General features: G+C 43.8%; 1 protein-coding gene across 1 annotated transcript; it reads right to left on the reverse strand.

Moving 5' to 3' along the window:
* Positions 1–336: 336 nt before the first annotated feature.
* LOC306960407 (ankyrin repeat and SOCS box protein 2-like) lies at positions 337–15,252 on the reverse strand (the record flags this gene model as incomplete). Its single annotated transcript, XM_079552839.1, has 10 exons — positions 337–506; positions 1,752–1,905; positions 3,692–3,895; positions 3,987–4,143; positions 4,501–4,701; positions 6,397–6,568; positions 9,020–9,265; positions 12,813–12,968; positions 14,668–14,831; positions 15,092–15,252. 10 exons carry the CDS (start codon positions 15,250–15,252, stop codon positions 337–339), a joined length of 1,785 nt encoding a protein of 594 aa, XP_079408965.1.
* Positions 15,253–21,361: the final 6,109 nt, after the last annotated feature.

Consider the following 21,361-nt stretch of genomic DNA (forward strand, 5'->3'; position numbering starts at 1 on the left):
GAAAACCTACTGTTTGTCTTCAGTATTCTGGTCTTTAAACGAGCATAAAAAAGAAATTCCTGTATGTTTTTTGGGCTCCAAAATGTGGACATGTCCGGGAAAATGAGGATGTATGGTCACCTTAATTTAGGCTTAAAAACTGGTGTCCTACCAGTCCTATAGCAATAATAAAATCAAGCACATTTTAAATCGTCCATGTTACTTAAGTTTGACAACCCGTTCGTTTTCTCAGATGGTCCATATAAACGACGTCTGGCGATGACAAGACCCACATTTTTATTGGATGATGACGAAACAAAAACATCACGTTCAAAACGATAACAACTTTATTTGTCCTTAAATGACAGAAAAGCCCCAGGCAGCAGACGGCTCCGTGTGGTGGCGGTGCTGCAGGAAGTGGATGAGCCGCACAGGAAGTGGAAGCGTGTTCAGCCGCGGGAGGCGCCGGACTCCGAGCAGACGTCGGATCAGGAGGCGACAGAGCTGCATCAGGGAGCGAGGACGACCTGGCGAACACAGACACGAGTCAGACCAAACCTGCTGAGAGAACAGGAGTTTAGAGACGGACACGGAGAGTTCAGACCAGGGCTTATGTTCCATCGGCCAAAAAGGCTCAAGAAAAACTCTGTAGGGGGAAAAGAAAGGAAAATAGGCTAAGTCAGTGATTGATAGAACGTGTTTTTGAAGCAGCACATTTTCTCCAGTTTGGCTTTACCCCAGTCCAAAAGCTTCTGGAAAAAAGCTGTGAAAATAGCAACAAAACTGAGACGAAAACAATGATGGAAATGGGACAAAAAAGTGACGAAAAAATGATGAAAAAGTGGCAAAAATTTGACAAAAATTTGACAACAAAATTATGAAAATGTGACAAACAAATGACAAAAATGTGACCAAAAATGACCAAAAATGGACGAAAAAAAATGACAAAAATGTGACAAAAATTTGACAAAAAAATGAAAAAAAATGTGATTTTAAAAAATGACAAATGTGATTTAAAAAAATGCCAAACAAAATGACAAAAATGTGACAAAAATGTGATAAAAAATTGGTTAAAAAAAGACAAAAATGTGATAAAAATTTGACAAAAAAATTACAAAAAATTGACAAAAAATTACAAAAAAGTTACAAAGATGAGTTGAATACCCAACAAAAAATGATGGAAAAAAAGATCTGATGACGTGAGGAAAAAGATCCTCTCGGTTTAGGCGGGAGTTAAGAGGTTAATATTTGTATGAAAACAGAGCTCGCCTTTAGGCTAAGCACAGTTGAAGCACTGGAAATGAAAGACTTTTCTTTATTTTTGTGGCGTCACATTTTCAAATGAACGGAGGCTTCAGGTGCATTTATTTCAAATTACTTTAACAAACATGAAAAAACTAGTCTGGCAACAAGGCTACTGCCATGCACTGTCAATTTAAAATAACTGCCTTTAGATGAAATACCTTGACCATTAAGGTATTTAAAGTCCTCCATACGATTTAAATGAGGGTTAGGTACATGTGTTCTCAGTGGAAAAAAGGCACAAATGTTTGACTATAAATGCACTGACGCCGAGGCTTTGTCTTCAGTTTGGACACAGGAAACCAGCTGAGGGTCCCATAACTCAAAAACCAACTCAAATGTAACTTTTCGTGTTCCAGGTTGTTTTTCTCAGTGAAGTGATCTGAAAACTGTCCTGAATGATCTGAGTCCTGGACATACACAGACTGTGATGATGATGAACCAGGGGAAGCTCAGAGCAGGACACTCACTGGTTTGGAGTCGGATGGAGCTCCACAGGCTGCAGGACTGTAGCACGTCCACCAGCTTCATGCAGAGCTGCACCTGTCCCACATAGTCAAGGAGCAGGGTCACGATCGGCCCCGTGAGGTGGCAGAGCGAGGGCCGCGAGACGGCTTCACAGAACTGCACTCAGAACACAGGAGGACCTAGAGTGTGGGAGAACTTTAGGATCTACAGACGTTAGTGATGTGTTAAATCCTGGAGGTGTGAACATCTTAGAACCACTTCCTCTGAGGTCACGTCTGTCAGGAGCAGCGGGCAACAGAAGCCAGTGTTCTGGACAGCTGGAGGTGGTCCTCACCTGATCCTCACCTGATCCTCACCTGGTCAGGCAGCTAGGGTGATCCTCACCTGGTCAGACAGCTGGAGGTGGTCCTCACCTGGTCTGACAGAGTGATCCTCACCTGGTCAGGCAGTTGGAGGTGGTCCTCACCTGGTCAGACAGCTGGAGGTGATCCTCACCTGGTCAGACAGCTGGAGGTGGTCCTCATCTGGTCAGACAGCTGGAGGTGATCCTCACCTGGTCAGACAGCTGGAGGTGGTCCTCATCTGGTCTGACAGAGTGATCCTCACCTGGTCAGGCAGTTGGAGGTGGTCCTCACCTGGTCAGACAGCTGGAGGTGATCCTCACCTGGTCAGACAGCTGGAGGTGGTCCTCATCTGGTCAGACAGCTGGAGGTGATCCTCACCTGGTCAGACAGCTGGAGGTGGTCCTCACCTGGTCTGACAGAGTGATCCTCACCTGGTCAGGCAGTTGGAGGTGGTCCTCACCTGGTCAGACAGCTGGAGGTGGTCCTCACCTGGTCAGACAGTTGGAGGTGATCCTCACCTGGTCAGACAGCTGGAGGTGATCCTCACCTGGTCAGACAGCTGGAGGTGATCCTCACCTGGTCAGACAGCTGGAGGTGGTCCTCATCTGGTCAGACAGCTGGAGGTGATCCTCACCTGGTCAGACAGTTGGAGGTGGTCCTCATCTGGTCAGACAGCTGGAGGTGGTCCTCATCTGGTCAGACAGCTGGAGGTGATCCTCACCTGGTCAGACAGCTGGAGATGGTCCTCACCTGGTCAGACAGCTGGAGATGGTCCTCATCTGGTCAGACAGCTGGAGGTGATCCTCACCTGGTCAGACAGTTGGAGGTGGTCCTCATCTGGTCAGACAGCTGGAGGTGGTCCTCATCTGGTCAGACAGCTGGAGGTGATCCTCACCTGGTCAGACAGCTGGAGGTGGTCCTCATCTGGTCTGACAGAGTGATCCTCACCTGGTCAGGCAGTTGGAGGTGGTCCTCACCTGGTCAGACAGCTGGAGGTGATCCTCACCTGGTCAGACAGCTGGAGGTGGTCCTCACCTGGTCTGACAGAGTGATCCTCACCTGGTCAGGCAGTTGGAGGTGGTCCTCACCTGGTCAGACAGTTGGAGGTGGTCCTCACCTGGTCAGACAGCTGGAGGTGGTCCTCACCTGGTCAGACAGTTGGAGGTGATCCTCACCTGGTCAGACAGCTTGAGGTGATCCTCACCTGGTCAGACAGCTGGAGGTGATCCTCACCTGGTCAGACAGCTGGAGGTGGTCCTCATCTGGTCAGACAGCTGGAGGTGATCCTCACCTGGTCAGACAGTTGGAGGTGGTCCTCATCTGGTCAGACAGCTGGAGGTGGTCCTCATCTGGTCAGACAGCTGGAGGTGATCCTCACCTGGTCAGACAGCTGGAGATGGTCCTCACCTGGTCAGACAGCTGGAGATGGTCCTCATCTGGTCAGACAGCTGGAGGTGATCCTCACCTGGTCAGACAGTTGGAGGTGGTCCTCATCTGGTCAGACAGCTGGAGATGGTCCTCACCTGGTCAGACAGCTGGAGGTGGTCCTCACCTGGTCAGACAGAGTGATCCTCACCTGGTCTGACAGTGATCCTCACCTGGTCCGACAGCTGGAGCAGCTCCCTCCTCAGCTCGTCTCGAGGCGGGCGTTCGGGTGGAGGCGGTGGGTGGGGGTGGGGGCTGTAGCGGCAGTGGAAACAGGCCTCAGCGTCGCAGCCGTGGTCCAGGAGCAGCTTCAGCGTCGGCAGAGACTCCAGGCCCAGGTGCAGCGCGGCGGCGAAGGAGGACGGCTGCTCCGGCACCTGCAATCAGGGAACACGTCCGCTCTCTGCTCCACGGAGGATCCACAGCTGGTACAACGACATTTCCCCCCATCTCCTCAGAGCCACAGACCTGAGCGTGGACATCAGCTCCGAACTGCAGCAGCAGAGCAGTGAGGTCCACCCAGCCCATCCTCACAGCCACCAGCAGGGGGCAGAACACGTCCAGCTCTGTGTCCGCCCCGGCCTCCAGCAGAGCGCGGGCCATCCTCAGGTTCCCGGAGTGAACGCTGGAAAACAAATGTTTAACAAAGCACATTTTATAAACTGAACTGATTCGCAGGTTTTGCACAAGAGGCGTCTGAGGTTCTGACCTGAGGTCCTGACCTGAGGTCCTGACCTGAGGTCCTGACCTGAGGTTCTGACCGGAGGTTCTGACCTGAGGTTCTGACCTGAGGTCCTGACCTGAGGTTCTGACCTGAGGTCCTGACCTGAGGTCCTGACCTGAGGTTCTGACCTGAGGTCCTGACCTGAGGTTCTGACCTGAGGTCCTGACCTGAGGTCCTGACCTGAGGTTCTGACCTGAGGTTCTGACCGGAGGTTCTGACCTGAGGTTCTGACCTGAGGTTCTGACCTGAGGTTCTGACCTGAAGAACAGAGCGGAGCTGCGGTGGTCGCTGTAGTTCCGGCTGCGCTCCTCGGACAGCGGCGCGTTCACGTCGAACCCGGCCGCGATCAGCTGCTCCAGCACGACCTCGTGGTCCCGCTCGGCCGCCAGGTGCAGCGGGCTGATGCCACTGCGCTGCACACTCCCCCTGCTGGTGAAGGGGAGGAGCAGCGACACCACTCTGCAAAGGAGCACAGAGACGAGAGGTCACCAACGCAGTGACCGTTTCACCACCTCCAGCACCCGTTTCACCACCTCCAGGCCTTTAGGAAGATTTAAGGAAGTAATGTTTATCACACTGCAAAAAGTATTTAACTAGATCAGTATAAACATCTCAATTTGAGCATAATAATCCAAATTTTAGTTGCTTTGACTAGTTAAGTTGTTGTTAGGCATTTGTCCTGGATTATTTCACTTGTTCTGAGATGTTTCTGACTCGTTTCGATGCATTTCGTCCTTATTTCAGGTCATTTTCTTTGCCAATGGGGAAAGAAAATTGGTCTTGTCTCATTGGCAATTTTACTTTCTTATTTCAAGCGAGATTTACCCGAGAACTGGTCTGAAATGTCCTCAAACAAGCAAAGTAAACTCGGTCCGATCAGGAAAAGTGTCTAAATGAGTGAAAACCGCTCAAAACAAGAAACATTTCCTCAATTCAAGTCATTTAAGCCAATGCTTGATATTCACTTTTTGTAGTGCGGTCACAAAAGGGCCGGACTGGGACTGAAAACCAGCCCTGGACTCTGGTCAGCCTGGCCCAAATTAGAGTAAATGTGACACTTCCACAAATACATGTGTGAACCTCTGACCCCCCGCCTTAACCGAGAGCATTTTCTCCTGTTCGGCTTTGCCCAAATCTAAAAGCTTCTTGACTGGAGAGCGACACTGCAACGCCTCATTAAAAAGCTCAAATCTAGAAAAGTCACGGTAACTTTTTGTCACGTTGTCGCCGCATTTTTGTCATGTTTTTGTTGCCTTTTCATTACTTTTTTGTGTTTTCGTCTCTTGTTCTTGTTTTTTGTCGTGTTTTTGTTTTTTCATCGCTTCGTCGTCACGTTTTCGTCACATTTTGTCGCTTTTCCAGCACATTTTTGTTTTTGGATGCTTTTCTTTTAACCCCTTAACTCCCACCTGAACCGAGCACATTTTCTCCAGTTTGGCTTTACCCCAATCCAAAAGCTTCTGGAAAAAAGGTGAGAAAATAGCAACAAAACTGAGACGAAAACAATGATGGAAATGTGACAAAAAAAGTGAGAAAACATTGAGGAAAAAGTGACGAAAAATTTACGAAAAAGTGGCAAAAATGTGACAAAAAATTACAAAAAATGATAAGAAAATGACAAAAAAGTTACAAAAATGAGTTGAATACTTAACAAAAAAATGATGGAAAAAAAAATCTGATGACGTGAGGAAAAAGATCGGGAGTTAAGAGGTCAAGAATATATAAGCTTAGGATGAATAAAGTAAGAAAAAAACAAAATAAAATGAATAAAAAGTAATAATGATGACATGATTTAGTTTCAACTAAATTAACATAAAATACATTTATGTAACATATTTGTTGGAATATTGAAATGTCTGTTATTAACTCCAGATACAGGATTATTTCTCTTCTGTTTGACACTTGATATTGTTCATTATTAATGTGTATAAGTCTGGGTTAGGCGTTATAAGTTTTCACTTCAGCCTAAACCCTCTCGGTCGTGTTGTTCACAAAGAACTGGAAATGTTTTTACGTTTTACGAAATGAACTGACGGAATAAACTACTACCACTTCATGACAGCGCTACGTGAGTGAATGCGAGAGCTGGAAAGGAGTGGCCTCAGCAGACGGTCCTGACCCTGAGTGAACGGTTCTGGTGTTGGCTCCACTCACGCCGGGTGGTTGTTGAGCGCGGCGGCGTGCAGAGGAAGCAGCCCGGCCTTGTTGCTGCGGTCGGCGTCGGCCTTGAGCGACAGCAGCAGCTCCACCACCGACTCGTGTCCGTTTCTCGAGGCTTCGAACAGGGGGGAGGCTCCGTCCAGCGCCTGGGTGTTCAGCTCTGCTCCTGCACCACACGGGAAACATGCGCTCACTGTGATTGGGCTGGATTTAACCTTTGTTTTTATCGGTATGGATTTCATAGATTTTTCCTGTAAGACTTCACAGTAGCACTCTATGATATTATGATTTTTCATTCTAATAATATGTTGATAACTAATGATGAAATTCTTAAAGGAACAGGCCACCGTTTTTACATACTGAGATATGTTCTTACCTTAGCTTTGTCTGATCTTATCTGTCATCAAATAAATGCTTGTATTTCAATTATATTTATTGGGTAAAATTCTTTGCAGTGTGGCTTTAAGTAACTAATCAGAGTCTAGTATCCTCCTGTGTTGACCAATGAGACGAGCTGGTCCTTTGAATCAGCCTGTCAGGTCCAATCAGGAGGGAGGGGGAGGGGCTTGATCGTTTTGCAAACTGGTTAAAGAGGGAGGAGTTTGATTGCTTACTTTCACATTTCTCTCCATCTTTCCTCACTTTGCAAACTTACAGACTGTCGCTTTAAAAAAAGAGGACAAAAACAGTGACGTAGAGAAGGTGAAAAAAAGTGACAAAAAAACGCTTTCTAAAAATTTTATTAAAAAATGTGACAAAAAAATGACAAAAATGTGATGAAAAAAATGGACGAAAAATTACAAAAATGTGACAAAAAATGACAAAAAATTGATTAAAAAATTGACGAAAAAATGACAAAAATGTGACAAAAATGTGATAAAAAATTGAAGTTTTCTAAAAGACGCTTTTAGATTTGGGTAAAGCCGAACTGGAGAAAATGCGCTCGTTAACGCGGTAAGTGGTTAACCATACAGAGCACATTTTCAAATCTAAAAGCTGAAAAAATTTTAAAAAATAGTGATGAGGGAAGGACTAGTATGGCAACGGGAGTAGGAGAAGATCCAAAGAGAATGGCGAAACCTACGGAAAAATACAGGTAACTTGAATAGGTTTTGGTTGGCGGTGGTTTTCGTTGTACAGAGTTGGATCATGGTCGAGGAGGAGGATCAAGGAAGCAGACAGGTATTACAGTAGAATGGAAAGAGGTACAAACAAACATTTTTTTAGATGAGAGAAGAGGGTCTAATCTTTTGTTTGGTAAGTTTCGTGTTGACATAGACCTAGAACAAAATTTTCTGTGTGTCTTGTAAAAACAAAATCATGAAAAACCTCTGGCAGTGGGAAGCTCTCTGATTTGAAAATGGCTGGCAGTCAATGAGTAAAGCAATCACTGATTCCCCAATTTGAGCCTAAACTTTAACTAGGTCTTTGAAAAATACAAGCAAAAACCAAATCATGTTCTTTTTTGTTTTGTTTCTTTTTCCAAGATGGTGATGGTTACAAGGGCTATGCATTTGTTGCCCCTTTTAAAGTTTTTTTTCATTGTATATGAGATAATTTTGCACATCTTATTTGCACCGTTTGCATTTACATTTGAGTGATGATGTAACAAGTGATTTCATTTCATTTGCCACAAATCACAGTGTCCTTTTTCTCCCACTTTAGAGAAATCTCCGCCTGAATCTCTCTGGCCAAAATGTTCACATGGATTTGGAACCAATCACAGAACAAGGAGGGACGGCGAGACGATGTCAAAAAAATTGACAAAAAAATTGACAAAAAAATTGACAAAAAATGACAAAAATGTGACAAAAATGTGACAAAAAATGAAAAAAAAAGACAAAAAATGTGATTAAAAATTGACAAAAAAAATGACAAAAATGTGACAAAAAATGAAAAAAAATGTGACAAAAAATGAAAAAATGTGACAAAAATGTGACAAAAAATGACAAAAATTTGATTAAAAAATGGACGAAAAAATGACAAAAATGTGATAAAAAATGACAAAAATGTGATAAAAAATGACAAAAATGTGACAAAAAATGACAAAAATTTGATTTAAAAATGGACAAATAAATGACAAAAATGTGATTAAAATATTGACAAAAAATGAAAAAAAAGACAAAAAATTGACAAAAAAATTGACAAAAAAATGACAAAAATGTGACAAAAAATGACAAAAATGTGACAAAAATGTGACAAAAATGTGACAAAAAATGACAAAAATTTCATTAAAAAATGGACAAAAAAATGACAAAAATTTGATTCAAAAAAATGACGAAAAAATTTGACAAAAAATTGACAAAAATGTGACAAAAAATGACAAAAATGTGATAAAAAAAATTTGACAAAAAAATAAATTGATTAAAAAATTGACGAAAAAATGAAAGAAAAAAAAAGGACAAAAATTTGATTAAAAAATGTGACCAAAAAACGACCAAAAAGTTACAAAAATGAGTTGAATACCCAACAAAAACATCTGATGACGTGAGGAAAAAGATCCTCTCGGTTCAGGCGGGAGTTAAGAGGTTAAACAGAATAAGATCTCCAAGTCTCCTCTGATCACATGCAAAGCGTATATTTATCAGTGTGAATTTTCCGAGTGCCGGGGTGGTACCTCTCTGGAGCAGCAGCTGAATGGCCTGGCTGTGCCCGTTCTGCGCCGCCGTGAACAGGGGGTCGATGCCGAACACGTTCCTGTACCTGGGGTTGGCGCCGGCGTTCAGCAGCGTCCTGCAGAGGGCGCCGTGGCCCTGGTGGCAGGCCTCGTGCAGAGCGCTGTTTCCGAAGCTGCAGCTGCGGTTCACCTTCGCCCCGCTCCTGAGCAACAGCGCCACCATCGGCTCGTTCCGCTGTTCACAGGCTGCGGCGCCACAGAGAGGGAGCAAAGGCCTTTTTACATTTCAGTTCAAATGAAGGCATAAAGGCAGGACTAAAGCTGGTTCCTACATGTATGTGTCGTCATTGTCACTTTAAGTCACCAGGCCTTGTGTTTGAGATGATTTTATCCGGTCTCTGACTTGTAGAAATAGTCTCTAGCCCGAATGAATTTTTATGGACATAACCAGAATGCTCACTGCAGCCACCAGGGGGCAGCCAAAATAAAAAAGGAAACATTTCCACACGTGTCCAGCAGAGGGCACTGACATAGTAAGAGATCAGGATATAAACAACACATTAGAGCCACGTGGTAAATGGTCAGTCTGTCCCAGGGCGGCTGTGACACTGGCTTGTAAAGTGCAATACAAGTTATTACCGTAAATTCTCTAATACTGGCATGTATTCCATTAGCGGCTGGGTCTCTGACAGTGGCCGGGTCTAACAGAGGCCTGGTCTCCGACAGAGGCCGGGTCTCCGACAGAGGCCGGGTCTCCGACAGGGGCCGGGTCTCCGACAGGGGCCGGGTCTCCGACAGGGGCCGGGTCTCCGACAGGGGCCGGGTCTCCGACAGGGGCCGGGTCTCCGACAGGGGCCGGGTCTCCGACAGGGGCCGGGTCTAACAGTGGCCGGGTCTAACAGAGGCCGGGTCTCCGACAGAGGCCGGGTCTCCGACAGAGGCCGGGTCTCCGACAGGGGCCGGGTCTCTGACAGAGGCCGGGTCTCCGACAGGGGCCGGGTCTCCGACAGAGGCCGGGTCTCCGACAGAGGCCGGGTCTCCGACAGGGGCCGGGTCTAACAGTGGCCGGGTCTAACAGAGGCCGGGTCTCCGACAGAGGCCGGGTCTCCGACAGGGGCCGGGTCTCTGACAGAGGCCGGGTCTCCGACAGGGGCCGGGTCTCCGACAGAGGCCGGGTCTCCGACAGAGGCCGGGTCTCCGACAGAGGCCGGGTCTCCGACAGAGGCCAGGCAGAGGCCGGGTCTCCGACAGGGGCCGGGTCTCTCACTGAGGCCGGGTCTCCGACAGAGGCCGGGTCTCCGACAGAGGCCGGGTCTCCGACAGAGGCCGGGTCTCCGACAGGGGCCGGGTTCGTGGCTGGCGGAGGTAAATTAAAGCCGGTCTCTAAAACAGGCCGGGGCTTCTATTAGAAACTACAGCAGTAGAAATATTCCCCATGTTAGGAATTAGTCTTATACTGGTGTAAATGAAAACTCACGTGCAGGAAGTAACAAACTGAACCCGGGCCGAGGGGGACGCTGCGGAGGAGCTGATCCCAGCGTAACTTTGACACAGATTTAGCCACTTTTCAAACCTCCTGTGACCATATTTGGAAACAGGGAAACAAATGTTGTGTGACCCTCCAGGGTTTTAATAAAGTCTCCATCGCGTCTTCAAAGCACGTCCAGCTGCTCCGTGTGCAGGTCAGTCCCACACCTCAAAATAACTCCTCCCATCAGCGCGAGCGTCTCGTCTTCTCTCGGGTCAGTCTCATGAGTGAATAAAGGCCCCGGCCTATATTACAGCATTTACGGTATTATTATTATTACTATTATCCTAAAATCCCCAGTTACATTTTTAAATCACAGCTCATTATTTTTATTATTAATTTATTGAAACATGTTTCCTCAACAGTATTTTCCTCTTCATATGTGGCCGTGACCCGCCGTGCGAGCTGGATTTCGGCCCACGACCCCAGAGGAGTTTGACCCCCCCGCTTTAACTTTGAATTCGTAAAACTCTCAAAGTCAGGGTAAAATAATTGTAATTATTTGTAGTATCACTTTTTAGGTCGGTTTTGTCAGACACTACGGTTAGAGATGTTAAAGATCTTTTACCTTTACATGTTTCAGCGCCATCTGCAGGCCGTCATCAGAAGTATCACCGGCGTGCGGCGACGTGTCACTTATCAGCTGTTCTTACTTCCGAGGCGTGACCAGCCTGACGGTCCCAACAGGTCCGACAGACTGGCCACGCCCCCTGACCAGTCTGACGGTCCCAGCAGGTCCGACAGACTGGCCACGCCCGGTGGATTCAGGGCGACAGGGGGCGTGGTCATTGGAGGGACAGGAGAAACGCTCCTTCGTCCCGGTTGATGGTGTCGGTGCTCCGTTTCCTGATTTCTATGGCTTCTTTTATCCAGCGTTTGAATTTATTGGTTTCCGATCCAATGACCCGAGCCTCGTCTCGGCCCATGATGTGGTTGTTTCTTTTGGTCCGAAATAGCCGATTTTAAATTCTCCTGTTCTGCCTTTTCTCTTTTTGTTCGTGTGAGTCGTCCCCTTGTTTCTTTTTTGCATTCTGTTTGGTGTTCCTTTTTTCTCATGTGGAAAGGTCGTCCTGTTTCTCCTATGTTTGATTTGTTGCATGATTTGCATGGTATCTCGTAAATTGCGTTGCATTTTTCCCCCTGTGATATTTTGTCTTTCGGATGTACCAGAAGCTGAGTCAGTTTGGTGTGTGGTTTTATAACTGTGTTTATGTTGTTTCATTGCTCTCTGGATGGTTCTGTTATTCCTCTGACATATGGCAGAGTGAATATGTTCCCCGGCTTCTTTTTTCTTTTGTTTTGATGTTGCTTTTGTGTGTTCTTCGTTGTGGACTTGCTGTTTTCCTTTGTTTATGGCCCATTTGGGTACTGGCATTGTGTGAGTGCGTGTTCTATGTGTTTCTCCTCCTCCTCCCGGTCTATTGCGTCTGTAATGAGGGTGACCCGTTCGAGAAGTGTTCTTACTACTGATAACTTGTGTGCGATGCTCAGAAGTCCAGACCACACCTGGGACATCCTCCTCCAATGACCACGCCCCCTGTCGCCCTGAAACCACCGGGCGGCAGGGGGCGTGGCCAGTCTGTCGGACCTGTTGGGACCGTCAGGGGGCGTGACCAGTCTGTCGGACCTGTTGGGACCGTCAGACTGGTCAGGGGGCGTCAGACTGGTCAGGGGGCGTGGCCAGTGTGTCGGACCTGTTGGGACCGTCAGACTGGTCAGGGGGCGTGGCCAGTGTGTCGGACCTGTTGGGACCGTCAGACTGGTCACGCCTCGGAAGTAAGAACAGCTGATAAGTGACACGTCAGCGCACGCCGGTGATACTTCTGATGACGGCCTGCAGATGGCGCTGAAACATGTGAAGGTAAAAGATCTTTAACATCTCTAACCTCAGTGTTAACCTTAAAGTTATACTAGAACACAAGTAGACACAATAAACATTATGAAGTTTATACGTGTAATTATTTAGCCAATTCACAATAAATTGTGCAAAAACTTGTCAAAGAGTGACCTATTTATGTTTTCATATCACCGTGACTGTACAACTGTCTTTACTTGTTTTAATAAAATTGTGCAGGTAGTCTTTAAATCCCCCCCCCCCCCAGGAGTTCTTCTACCCCCGTCCTCTTGGTTCTCACTGTGAGATAAAGGGCTGGAGTTTACTTGTTCCAACATGAATGATGGATGTTGTTTTCTGACTGAATGACCTGCGAGTGAAGGGTGATGTTTGGTGTCGTTGCAGCTGCCGGGTGCAGTTCCACCCCTCACCAAAGTAGAGCGCTGTGTCTCGGTCCGTGTTGGCGATGTCGGGGTCGGCGCCGTGGTTCAGAAGCAGCTCCGCGCAGGAGGCGTGTCCTCGACGCACGGCGAACATCAGCGGCGTCGACCCTTTAGGCGTGCGGCGGTTCAGCAGGTCTGGGTGAGCTGCACAGTGTGGGGTATGTGAGTGGTCAGTACCAGAGCGGTCACAGATGTTCTGCCACATGTATGTGAGTGGTCAGTACCAGAGCGGTCACAGATGTTCTGCCACATGTATGTGAGTGGTCAGTACCAGAGCGGTCAGTACCACAGAGATCACAGATGTTCTGCCAGATGTGCACGTCAGACAGTGGTTTAACAAACTTCTCAACACAACTTCTCCTGCTTCTTCTGTGAAACTAAACATCGCTTTCCTAAAACTGGGCCTGAAACTGACTCTGGCTGTTTCCGAATGTCCAGAGAGAAAAAAGACGTCCACTCGAAATTTCCCACAATGCATCTGGAAAAGTAGTGAGCATCGATGGTCACTAAACGGGTCAATATAGACCACAATGCATTGCGAGAGTGGGAGAAGAGCCTGACAGAGACAGGTCTGTGAACTAAACACGACTGAAGTAAATCAGCTGTTTCAGTCGAGTGTTTGTGTTTCTCATGAATAAACGACCTAAATATAAACGGTTACGGTGAAAAGATGCTAACGCTAGCTGCTAGCCTTTAGCTGGAGCTGTTAAATGACCAACAGCTTCATGCTAACGTTAGCTGCTAACCTTTAGCTGGAGCTGTTAAATGACCGACAGCTTCATGCTAACGTTAGCTGCTAGCCTTTAGCTGGAGCTGTTAAATGACCGACAGCTTCATGCTAACGTTAGCTGCTAATCTTTAGCTTGAGCTAAATGACCGACAGCTTCCTCTCGAATAATCCAAGCCATTCATGTAAAATCCATGTGAAGTAAAAGCGTATCTGTCTCGTATTTATCCATAAATATTCCACTGTCTCTGAGTTTGTTTTTTATCACAGAAATACTTTATTCCCGGAGTTTATTGAACTTTTAGCAGATGTCGTCGCTCAATCTGCTGGTGTTCGGACACCGGGCTCTGACCTACTGTCGGCGTCTCTGAGCTCACGCTGGGGTGACTTTTTTTTCTTTTTTTTTGTGATGATAGTAACGCCTGTAAAAGTGACAAAACAGTCGTTCTGTTTCATAAAATAAACGTTTGTAACAATAAATAAATTCAGATCAAAAAATTAAAAAAACACATCTGCAGCCGCAGCACACGTGACGTCACGCAGCGCGGAGAAAGTAGTGGCTTGTGTCGCCAACAGAATCAGTCACTATATAGTGACTATATAGTGACTATATAGTGACTATATAGTCACTATATAGTCACTACATAGTGACTATATAGTGCGGGCCTATGTAGTGAATGGGGCGTTAGGGACGAGGGTGGACATTCAGATACAGCCTCTGACTTTGATCTCAGCTGGAATTATATCTTTGAAGCATCTCAGCTCACAATTTTACAGGTGTGGCAGGTGCAGTGGTCTGACAGTGGCAGGTGCAGTGGTCTGACCTGACAGTGGCAGGTGTAGTGGTCTGACCTGACAGTGGCAGGTGCAGTGGTCTGTTCTGACAGTGGCAGGTGCAGTGGTCTGTTCTGACAGTGGCAGGTGTAGTGGTCTGACAGTGGCAGGTGCAGTGGTCTGACCTGACAGTGGCAGGTGTAGTGGTCTGACCTGACAGTGGCAGGTGTAGTGGTCTGACCTGACAGTGGCAGGTGCAGTGGTCTGTTCTGACAGTGGCAGGTGCAGTGGTCTGACAGTGGCAGGTGTAGTGGTCAGGTGTGGCAGGTGCAGTGGTCTGACCTGACAGCAGCAGTTGCACACAGGACGTCTGTCCGCAGTGGGCTGACAGGTGCAGTGGGCTCCAGCCGTCGCTGTCAGGTGTCATGGGCGTGTCTCTGTGGAGAAGGTCCTTCAGAGCCTCCACGTCTCCGCGCTCGATCACCGACTGCAGTGAGGAGGGAGCTCTGACCAACACAGGGACACGTCACAGGTCAGATAGAAAAGGTTTTCAGGCTGTCGTCTGTACTGGGCAGGCGCTCATAAACCTCTTACTTCAGCTCACACCTTTAGAGCAGAATGTGAACTGATCAAATAAGTAAACAAAGCAAATGTTTGAAGACGTTCAAACTCTCTCTGAAAGACTCCCTGTTCTCCATGGCCTAATGAGCCTGACCAGATGTTTGTCTGTGACCTCTGACCCGGAGTAGCACTTCCTGTTACTCACTGGTGCACACGTCTGAAGAGCTGCACCGTCAGGCTGCTGGGCGGGTTTATGGAGCTGGACGGCCCATGTGATTGGCCGTTGTTCACCTGAGGGGGCGGGGCTACAGGTGAGGCGTTACTCTGCATTCCCTGGTCCTCTATGGTCAGAGGCGAGGCGGCCATGTTGGATCTGCAGGAAACGCAAAGGGCGTCGGTAAGTTTCACTTCAGGCAAGAAGGAAAACTATTTAATACAGAAAAGTCGATCATCATACAAACATTACTGATATAAATAAGAGGAAACATTTATTACAAGTTTTCTGTCATTTTATGTTTTCATATAAAAGAGAAGAATGTGCATTTTTTATGCATAAAAAATGTACAGTTAAACCGTACAGTTAAACCTGCAGCCAATCCATTATTAGTATTTGTTTGTTGAAAATGTCCAATCACATTATACTTTACTCCTCAGAGTCAGAGCCCCACTTACTCCCCCCCTCTCTCTCTCTGTCACTATTTGATATCAAACTATTCCCAAAGTATTTATGGCTCAGACTCAATGAGGTCAGCGGTGTTTACTTTCTCTGAGGCCAAACTTGGAGAGAGAGGGAGAGACGGGGAGAGTGTGTGACAGGGGGAGAGAGAGAGGGTTTAGATGATATATTTTTTCACATTCACATTTCTAAACACACATTTATTAACCTCTCCCACCTGAACATGTTTTCACCCAATTCTCCAAATCTAAAAGTTTCTTCAAAACAGCGACAAAAAATGTGGAGGAAATGAGGATGTAAGCGCAAAAAACAAGAAAGCGCTAAAAAGTGACCAAAAAAAGTGACAAAAAGTGACAAAAACTCAACAAAAAGTGACAAAAGAGGGGGGGGGGTCACAGGGCGGAGCAAAACCAGTTTCACCTGGATGTGTTGTAAACGTTGCCTTTGATTTGATGAAAAGCACATTATTCAGCATCAGCTTCTTTTTCAAACAGAGTTTCCAAAGACAAGAAAGGACAAGATCGCGAATACAAGCGGCCGAAATGAGTTTCCTTCGCAGGGTGGCTGGGCGCACCCTCCGAGATCGGGTGAGGAGCTCAGTTACCCGGGAGGAGCTCGGAGTAGAGTCGCTGCTCCTCCACGTCGAAAGGAGCCAGCTGAGGTGGCTCGGGCATCTGTTCCGGACACCTCCTGGTCGCCTCCCGCGGGAGGTGTTCCAGGCATGTCCTAGTGGGACAAGGCCTCGTGGAAGGCCCAGGACACGCTGGTGGGACTATGTCTCCGAGCTGGCCTGGTGTCGCCTCGGGGTCCCCCCAGAACAGCTGGTGTGTGTGGATCGGGAACTTTGGGCATCTCTGCTGAGACTGCTGCCCCCGCGACCCGGCCCCGGATAAAGCGGAAGAAAATGGATGGATGGAGTTTCCAAAGATCTGTGCTGTGAATGTGTAAAACCTGATAATCATGAACTATTTACAGGTTGTCATGTATTTTGAGTGGCCAAAAGGATTTTCTGAAAAAATAAAGAATTTCTCATTACGACAAAACAAGGAGTGTAAACAAGTGCAGCCCAGGGTTCGTCTGGACAAAAGTCAAACGCACTGCTCCTCATGGCATTTCAAGGTAAATAACATATGATTATGATATGATTATGATTTTGATTATGATTATTACCATGATTATGATTTTGATTATGATTTTGATCATGATTTTGATGATGACCATGATTATGATTTTGATTATGACCATGATTATGACCATGATTATGATTATGACCATGATTATGACCATGATTATGATTTTGATTATGACCATGATTATGATTATGATTTTGATTATGATTTTGATTATGATTTTGATTATGATTTTGATTATGATTATGATTATGATTTTGATTATGATTTTGATTATGATTATGATCATGATTTTGATGATGACCATGATTATGATTTTGATTTTGACCATGATTATGACCATGATTATGATTATGACCATGATTATGATTATGACCATGATTATGATTATGACCATGATTATGATTATGACCATGATTATGATGTTGATTATGATTTTGATTATGATTTTGATTATGATTTTGATTATGATTTTGATTATGATTTTGATTATGATTTTGATTATGACCATGATTATGATTATGATTATGATTATGATTTTGATTATGATTATGACCATGATTATGATTTTGATTATGACCATGATTATGATTGTGATGATTTTGATTTTGATTATGACCATGATTATGATTTTGATTGACCATGATTATGATTTTGATTTTGATTATGATTATGATTTTGATTATGATTATGATTTTGATTTTGATTATGATTATGATTTTGATTTTGATTTTGATTTTGATTATGATTTTGATTTTGATTATGATTTTGATTTCGATTATGACCATGATTATGATTATGATTGTGACCATGATTTTGATTATGACCATGATTATGATTTTGATTTTGACCATGATTATGATTTTGATTATGATTTTGATTATGATTTTGATTATGATTTTGATTATGATTTTGATTATGATTTTGATTATGATTTTGATTGATTTTGATTTTGATTTCGATTATGACCATGATTATGATTATGATTGTGACCATGATTTTGATTATGACCATGATCATGATTTTGATGATGACCATGATTATGATTTTGATTATGACCATGATTATGACCATGATTATGATTATGACCATGATTATGACCATGATTATGATTTTGATTATGACCATGACCATGATTATGATTTTGATTATGATTTTGATTATGATTTTGATTATGATTTTGATTATGATTATGATTATGATTTTGATTTTGATTATGATTTTGATTATGATTATGATCATGATTTTGATGATGACCATGATTATGATTTTGATTTTGACCATGATTATGACCATGATTATGATTATGACCATGATTATGACCATGATTATGATTTTGATTATGACCATGATTATGATTATGACCATGATTATGATTTTGATTATGATTTTGATTATGATTTTGATTATGATTTTGATTATGATTTTGATTATGATTATGACCATGATTATGATTATGATTATGACCATGATTATGATATGATTATGACCATGATTATGAGTATGATATGATTATGACCATGATTATGACCATGATTATGACCATGATTATGATTATGATTTTGATTATGATTATGACCATGATTATGATTTTGATTATGATTTTGATTATGATTTTGATTATGATTTTGATTATGATTTTGATTTTGATTTTGATTATGATTTTGATTACGACCATGATTATGATTATGATTATGACCATGATCATGACTATGATTATGATATGATTATGACCATGATTATGACCATGATTATGACCATGATTATGATTTTGATTATGACCATGATTATGATTTTGATTATGATTATGATTTTGATTATGATTTTGATTATGATTTTGATTATGATTTTGATTATGATTTTGATTATGATTTTGATTATGATTATTACCATGATTATGATTTTGATTATGATTTTGATTATGATTTTGATTATGATTTTGATTATGATTTTGATTATGATTTTGATTATGACCATGATTTTGACCATGATTTTGATTTTGATTATGATTTTGATTATGATTTTGATTATGATTTTGATTATGATTTTGATTATGACCATGACCATGATTATGATTATGTTTGTGACCATGATTTTTATTATGATTATGATTATGATTATGACTAGGGATGTCCCGATCAGGTTTTTTTGCCCCCGATCCGAGTCCGAGTCATTTGATTTTGAGAATTGCCCGATACCGAGTCCCGATCCGATACCTAATACATTGTTTTAAAACGTAAGAAAAAAAAACTATATTATTCCACATGTTTACATTCATGGTTTTGGATATAGAGAGTAACTCTACTAAGTCTGTTTTTTTCTCAAGTAAGCAAGTCTATTAGTCTTTACAGTGTAATACAGTTTTACACAGAGAGGCTGATCTAAAATCCCATTCGTTATTAAATGTGTTTGTTGATTGGCAATGAAAACAACACTTGGGCAATACATTTTTTATGCACTGCAATGTAAAAAACTGTCTGGCAGCACAGAAAAAAAACACAGTGTACAGAGGGCGTGTGTTTTACTAAAGGCTTAAGACAACCAGGAGTGACAACAAGTGCTTCTTCCTCAATTCACCTCCGTAGCGCGGGAAGGGCCGATGGCGCAGACTGGCTGCCTCGCTTCTGTCAGTCTACCCCAGGGCAGCTGTGGCTACAATAGTAGCTTACCACCACCAAGTATGGAGTGAAAGAATAGTTCAATGTAAAGTAAAAATGTGTCTTTGAGTGTCCAGAAAAGCGCTGGATCAAACCGGTGCATTATTAAGAATCATGGAACGTTTTGAAATTTCAAACCGAACACAACGGGAAACTGTCGGGCAAATCCTGAACATTTTGGACCAAAATTTATTCTCAGTAAACTCCTGAAGTAAAAAAATGAAAATAAATAAAGTAAAGTAATGTCTCTATTTCCAAATAAAAGAATAGATCTAGTGCCTGTTGGTCAAAGTGAGTGCGTCTTAACCCCCACCTGTACAGGAAACAACACAGTAATTGCACATGTTCGTACAGGTTAAAGTGCAGGTTAAAGCATAAAAATAGCGACGAAAACGAGGATGAAAACGCAACAAAAAACATGACGAAAAAAGACACAAAAACGCGACACAAGTGCTTAAAAAACATGACAAAAACGTGGCAACAATGCATGAAAAAAGGCTACGTTCAGTTTAGTTTCCGAATGAGGAATTATACACTGTTGCTTTCCAGTGTAGAAGCTTTTAGATTTTGGTCAATCCAAACCGGAGAAAATGCGCTCAGTTAAGGCGGGGGATAAGAGGTTTATTTGTTATCTGCCAGTTCAGATTTAGAGTTAGCAACCAAGTGTTCTGGAGAGTTTACAGCCGATCTGCCAGTGTGAGCCCTCATTTGAAAGACTTGAAGATCTGTGTGAGTGAATCAGAACTTTCCTCACACCATCACCTGAACCCCTGACCCTAAACCGAACCCTGACAGTCAGGAACAGGTTAAGGTCCTGCAGATCCCCAGGCCCACGTTAACCTCCCGACAGCAGATCAGTGAAGTCTTACCTGGAGCAGCCTGTGGTCAGTCTGAGCTCAAGCCTCTCACAGTCTGCACTGGACACCGGAGCTGAGCTGGACCCGCGACAAGAACCAGTGCATCAACAGCACTTTTACTGGAGACACTAAACTCCACACGCTGGATACAATAAAGCATGAAGATATGAGACTGTAGGAGCTGCTTTAAGAGCCGCCCTCATCACTGTCTGCTGTATGAGCCTCTCCTCCTGTCATCTGTCTGCAGCCCCGCCCACCGCGACTCAAGCCCCGCCCACCTGGACCGCAGCCAATCCAGGTGCGGCTCTGAGCAACACCAGGAAGAAACGCACAAACCGGTCTCTCCGTCAGACGCACTTTTCTCTGGGACACGGTGGACTCTGTGGATCCGCTCAGGTTCGACTGCTCTCATCATATTCAATCCCTGCTCTGGCATAGACCTGGTTTAGTCCTGGTTTAGACATTGGTTAAGTCCTGGTTTGGTCCTGGTTGAGTCTTTCTTCCTTCATTTCCTGTTTTATTTCCCTTTGGTCTAAAGTCTGATTTATTGACTCTTTAATCAGATCTAAAATGCTCAGTTTCATGTTTATTATTTTAGCTGAGTCATGTTTATCACTATTTTCTAATTAAACTATAGTTTTAATCTCTGTAGCTGTAATACTGACATGTGGCTGTTGATGGCACTGTAGGTCTTTACTGTTTGTAAAATTGAGAGAATGATGTCTAATTTTTTTTTAATAAAATCTAAAAAAAAAAATCAGACATCATTCTCTCATATTATTTCTGATCTTTTTTTTTTTCATTTTCTGAACTTTAGGTCTGTAATCATGGCATCTTAAATACAGAAATAGTAAATTATATTTTTAACACAAAATTATTTGTTGTATAAATTCAGTTACTTTATTTTGTTCTAGTTTAGTTTTGAACCTAGTTTGTCGCTGTAACAGGAAGAACAAACATTTTAATTGAATAGTTTCCCAAACTCATTCCTAACTTTCCTTAAAATGTCTAAAATTCCTCATTCTTTTATTCAACTTCAAGTTTTGCTCTATAAAGGGTTAAAACTATGTCTGAATAGTTGGAATTTCATATTTTTGAAATTCTTTGAAAGATCAATGTTTGAGATGATGACGATTGATCGATGAAATCATCAAA

Source organism: Gobius niger (assembly GCF_951799975.1).
Source record: "Gobius niger genome assembly, chromosome: 3".
NCBI lineage: Eukaryota > Metazoa > Chordata > Actinopteri > Gobiiformes > Gobiidae > Gobius > Gobius niger.